A 6,000-nucleotide genomic window follows, 5' to 3' on the forward strand; every position below is an offset into this window, starting at 1 on the left:
ACCGAGCTCGTTAACCCAGAGCCCGACCGATTCATCGATTAAATGAGAAGAATCAGCCCATATGAGCCTTTAACAGACTTATCGGGATATAAAGAAGAATAAGAATAGAATAAACAATGCAGAAAAGATGTGCATCTATCTTTAACACCTGATGGTGATGTCACACTGAAGCTGCAGAGCGGGAGCGGTCTACTCAAAGTGATCCTGGCCGTAGAGAACAGTTCTTTCAAGAGGCGTTTGGTTTTGTTTTGTTTTTGTTTTATTTTGTTTGATTGTTCCGTGTTTCAAGTTTTCTTTTCTTTCACAAATGACCCCTAAAGGAAAGACACTCGAGGTAAGTGCAGCGAACGTCACATCGTTGTTTTATCGGCTGTCGCAGGTTCTGACACTTTTTAATTAAAACTCTGCTCCAGTGAAACAAGGCGACTCAGCAGAAGTGAGGTTTAGTTAATAAAGTGTCAAAGTGTGTGAAGCCTGAGTTGTAACTGTACTGGATATATAGTAATATAAATATATACTATAATGTTAGATTCTTGCAAAATACTACAGTTGATTGATTTAGTGCAATTAACCATTCAACTTTCTTATAATTAAGCATTAGACTAAAAATAAATCATTTTTTAACTTTGACATCTTTTGTTAATTTTCCAGTTGCTTGGAATCGTTGAAACAGCTTTTGTGAAATAACAATTTTATTATACAGGACGTTCATTATTCAATTGCAGCTGTTTACTGAAGTAAAACTATTTATGTTGCTTGTTAATTTGTTCTTCTCCGGTTTCAACAACTGGAAAAATTGTATTTAAGAATAAATGTTGTTGTTTCTGCTGTTTTAATCAAAGTGGAACCAAACCTCACTTTCCATTTAACTCACAATGAAGGATATTTAAATAAAAGGTTTTTAATGTTAAACCATCAAGTCATTAATGATATCGCATCTTTGAATTATCTTTGGTAGAAATGTCTTAGAAGCAGCTGCTCATGTTTTCCTTGCTTCTTGCAGCTGAAGCTCTTTCACCGGGTTCGACCTCCCAGAGCATCAGAAGATCCTCTGAAGGTAAAGTGGGAGAAATACACATTTCATCAGACCACTGAGGAATTATTTGTAGTATTTTCGTTGCTAAATTCAGTGTTTTATTATTGGGTATAACATTAGCTACTTTCAGACATGTAGGTAGCTCAAATCAATCAAATCTGCAACTTGTCTGGAAAATGTCTGAGTGGGAAAACAGCAGGAAAATGTATTTTGATGGATTTGAGAGCTTTCTGTGATCGCTGGTGTCGATAAACATAAAGCAGAATCTCTACGTCACGTCTGACCTTCACTTGAATGTTCCAGACATGAGTTTGACCCGAAAACAACCTCCTGCTGTGTTTCTTCATATGTGAAACACGAGGAAAGCTCCAGAGGTTCCAGACTGGAATAAAAAACAACAGCTGCACATCGCTCTCCTCCAGCTGTGGCCCTGGCTCCACGACAGCAGCCCTTACACGTCCCAACATATAAAACCTGTTTCTCTGAACTTCCCATATTTAGCAGCAGGGGCTCGAGAGCGTTCACTATGACATCAGCGTGCAGTTATGATAATTCTCTGTTTTATGGTCAAAGTGTTTTCTTTGACTTCAGGTGAAGTCGAGTTGATTCGTGGCTTTTAATCACGTCCACCTCGATAATCACTTCCAGCTGTTTATCAGAATAAAGCTAAACGTATCTTATGTAAATGTTGTGGCCGTTTTCCCTCTGCCTCTCAGCCGGGAGTCTGGTGGAGGACATCGGTGAAATGATTCTCCAGCTCCGGAGACAAGTGGAGACTCTCTTCGGCCTGAAGTACGGTGAGTGACCAGTGGGGGTGGTGGTGGTGGAGCTTCACCATCATGAGGGGGGGAGGGGTTCTGTTCATGTTCCAGTAAGAGTTTGATCTGTTCACACACTTCACCGACGCTCAGAGATTAAAAAGGTTGAGCTTTTAAAACCTGCTTGAATATTAATATCCTAACATTTAAGCCTTTTCAATTATTTAACATGTTGGAATTAGTCTGTCGAGCGACGGGCAAATCGGAAGGAGGAGGAAGATTAAACTCAATTTCACATCAGAGGAGTTTTTAGCCTCAGTGTGAATCACCAGTTGAACATTGATGCTGGAAAAAAACACATCAGGTCACAGACCAGTTGTGATTCTGCAGGAATTCATGTTTCCAGGTTTCCGTCCAATTCTCGTGAACACGATATCTCAGGAGCAGATTTCTTTGACTCAATTATTAACTGATGAATAATTGTGAGGGTCAAAGGTCAATGTGAACACGTCGTTTTAAGAACGCCCTCGAGAGAGAATCCTTTCAAATCCGAGGCCAATTGTTCACTTTTACCTTTTTTACACCAACATTTCTAGCACATTAAACACCAGTGGAGGAGTTTGTATTTGTGGTTTTTCCCCTGGTTCGTAATATTCCATCACTCTGGATCACAGCTGAGCCTAGTGAGGTCTCGACCAGTAGAAAAGCAGCTTTAGACTCTCAGATTAAGGAATTAGATCGAAGTAGTCAAAGGTCAGAGGTCATGGTGGCCGAACAAAACGTGTCCTTGGCCTCTTGATTATCTCAAGTCTGCCGTTGGAGAATTTCTTTAAATTTTGACCAGTTGTCCCTGGAACTCACAGGTGAACTGATTCGATTTCAGTGGACAAAGGTCACAATTAAAAACTTTATATGCTGAACCAGGTTATTGCTTCTCCTTTGAAAAGTAGTTTGCTTGCCAAAATAAATGTCCTCATATAGAAGTGTGACATCAAACCAAGGTCAAACCCTAGATACACAGGAAAGTATTAAAGTTTAGGGACAAACCACTATACATCATAGACTAACATATAGACGTTCTAGCTTTTAGCAGGAGGTTAGTGTCATGGTGTCTAAGTGGAGTTACAACACCCTTCTCATCATAGTTAAGTTAAATATCTTCATCTTCCCTCCTCTCCCTCAGCTGAAGCTCTGGGGCTCCCTGAACCAGTCAAGGTTCCTTACTCCCGGTTCCAGATGTATCCGGACGACCTGTACGTCACCGGGCTGCCGGAGGGGATCTCCATCCGGAGGCCCAACTGCTTCGGAGCCGCCAAGCTGCGTAAGATCCTGTCGGCGAGCAGCCAGATCCAGTTCGTCATCAAGAGGTGAGAGTCAGAGCTCATCGATAATTCATGTGGATTTGTTTTACTTCCATAATCAATACTTAATAATCTGTTTGTGTGTCTTCAGGCCCGAGCTGTTAACGGAGCAAGTGAAACAAGAAATGCCTTCGATCCCCGTGTGTGATGCAGGTAGGTCCGTGCTCAGGATTCAGTTTGAACAAATACAAGAAAACTGCTTTATATATACTGTATATATATATTTTCAGCTTTGCAGTAATTTCGATGCGATAGTTAAAGTTCTGAAGATAGGAGAAGTATTATTGTAGCAAAGCTTTGAGCAGAAAACTACACAATCTAGAGGATCAGTATGTAAATTGGATTTTTGGTATATCAGGCCTTTTAAATATATTAAATATAACTTTGAGGTCAAATCCAGATCATTGTCCATTTTTAACCCCGTATTGCCTGAATTTATTTCCAATTATATAAAAATACTATTCGTGTTTTTGGCTGTCATACAGATGCTAAATTAAGTGGAGATTGTTCATTTCAATATAGCATATACCATCGATATAAAATTTAGGTATGAGGCAAATTACCACATTAGGCATAATGGGGCATAACCGTAATTTAACAAATGTTCTAGTCGCTGGTATGTAGATTATTATATTGATACTGCTTTTGATTGAAATTGAATAACAACATATGTTTCTGTACAATCATTGCTGTTCCATCATCACAGTATTTCAAATACAGTTTAATATCTCAAAATAACTTTGCTGCACAGTACCAAGGGGCTAGTATGTATTTTCCACTCCGACCACTAGATGGCTGCAGAGTACTTCCAATACCTTCATGGTATGTGTAGTATTTGCACCATCAGGCATTAGTGGGATACGAATTTGCGACATTCGTCAACAAGGGGTTAAAGAGGCGATAAAAACCAAACTTTTAACCTTTAAGTGTTTTTGTTTTTCACAGATCTGGACACGAAGGACGCAGCTTCAGTGGAAGACGAGTCCGCCGCCGCTGCGTCCAAGAGACCCGGCTTCTCAGGTACGTCCCCTCGTCTTCATCACATGAAGAAGAAGAGTCCTGTTCAAACTTTAATGAGCCGAGCGAGCTGCCGTTTATCACTTTGCAAACTTCAGTAACCGCAGCTCGTTCCACAGGAGGCCGCTGCGGCAGTGGACTTTTAGAAAGTTGTCCTCTGTCTCCAGAGTGTCTGGAGTCCAAGCTGTCCCGGATCGACCTGGCCAACACGCTGCGGGAGCAGGTCCAGGATCTGTTCAACAGGAAGTACGGGGAGGCGCTGGGCATCAAGTACCCGGTGCAAGTGCCTTACAAGAGGATCAAGAACAACCCGGACTCGGTCATCATCGAGGGGCTCCCCCCCGGCATCCCCTTCAGGAAGCCATGCACCTTCGGGTCGCAGAACCTGGAGCGGATCCTGGCCGTGGCTGACAAGATCAACTTCACCATCACCAGGTGGGGGGGCGAGACACAAGACTTTATATTAATATTAGAAAACGTAAAAAACTTTATCCATCAACCTGCTGCACATGAACAACAGACAACTGGAAAACACTTGTTTCACTGTCAAAGGCTGAACAAGATCTTAATGATTTTAATAACAGGAAATGTTCAGAAGAATTTTTCGATAAAAAGTCAGGAAACAGAGGAAACTTTTCCCACACTAATTTCGAGAGAGGATAAAAGTCACAAATACACATTTTGTAGAAAGTGTAAACTGAAAATCTTTAGTATATTTTGTTGACCACAGACATGAACAACAGACAACTAGAAAACACACAACTAGGTTTTTGTGATTTTATTGACAGGGACCATTCAGAAGGAACTTACGATTTTATACGGCTTTATATTAATGTTAAAAAAACTAAAACTTTATCCATCAACCTGCTGCACATGAACACCAGACAACTGGAAAACACTCATTTCACTCTCAAAGGCTGCACAAGATCTCAATGATTTTAATAACAGGAAATGTTCAGAAGGAATTTATGATTTATTTTATCATGGATTAATTAGTTGATGCACTTTTCAATTGATATTGAATTGATCTTTTCGATAATAAGTCAGGAAACAGAGGAAACTTTTCCCACAAAAAATTTCGAGAGAGGATAAAAGTCACAAATACACATTTTGTAGAAAGTGTAAACTGAAAATCTTTAGTATATTTTGTTTAATCAAAAATCAACTTCACCATCACCAGGTGGGAGCCGAGACACACGGCTTTATATTAATCTTAATATGGTGTTTGTGGTTTAAAAGGTCAACAACTTGAACCACAGACATGAACAACAGACATCTAGAAAACACACAACAAGGTTTTTGTGATTTTATTAACAGGAAATGTTCAGAAGAAACTTATGATTCCTTTTATCATGGATTAATAAGTTGATGCACTTTTCAATTGATTTTGAATTGATCTTTTCGATAATAAGTCAGGAAACAGAGGAAACTGTTCACACACATATTTCGAGAGAGGATAAAATTCACAAATACACATTTTGTAGAAAGTGTAAACTGAAAATCTTTAGTATATTTTGTTTAATCAAAAATCAACTTCACCATCACTAGGTGGGAGCCGAGACACACAGCTTTTTATTAATATTAATATGGTGTTTGTGGTTTAAAAAGTCAACAACTTGAACCACAGATATGAACAACAGACAACTAGAAAACACACAACTAGGTTTTTGTGATTTTATTAACAGGAACCGTTCAAGAGGAACTTATGATTCCTTTTATCACGGATTAATAAGTTGATGCACTTTTCAATTAATTGATCTTTTCGATAAAAAGTCTGGATACAGAGAAAATTGTTCCACACAAATTTTGAGTTTGGATAAACGTCACA

At 39.4% G+C, this 6,000-nt stretch overlaps 1 protein-coding gene across 2 annotated transcripts in view; it reads left to right on the forward strand.

Moving 5' to 3' along the window:
* gtf2ird1 (GTF2I repeat domain containing 1) overlaps positions 1–6,000 on the forward strand; it is a 33,086-nt gene that overhangs the window by 19,347 nt on the left and 7,739 nt on the right. Inside the window, exons 15-20 of one of the 2 annotated variants that reach the window (XM_061086007.1) lie at positions 1,004–1,057; positions 1,753–1,833; positions 2,978–3,161; positions 3,247–3,308; positions 4,101–4,175; positions 4,292–4,607. In XM_061086007.1, the coding sequence (XP_060941990.1) occupies positions 1,004–1,057; positions 1,753–1,833; positions 2,978–3,161; positions 3,247–3,308; positions 4,101–4,175; positions 4,292–4,607 (772 nt within the window). The remainder of the gene's footprint in view (positions 1–1,003; positions 1,058–1,752; positions 1,834–2,977; positions 3,162–3,246; positions 3,309–4,100; positions 4,176–4,291; positions 4,608–6,000) is intronic. The other variant, XM_061086008.1, reaches the window with a different exon arrangement.

The sequence above is a fragment of the Limanda limanda genome, chromosome 14, assembly GCF_963576545.1.
Source record: "Limanda limanda chromosome 14, fLimLim1.1, whole genome shotgun sequence".
In the NCBI taxonomy this organism is placed as follows: Eukaryota; Metazoa; Chordata; class Actinopteri; order Pleuronectiformes; family Pleuronectidae; genus Limanda; species Limanda limanda.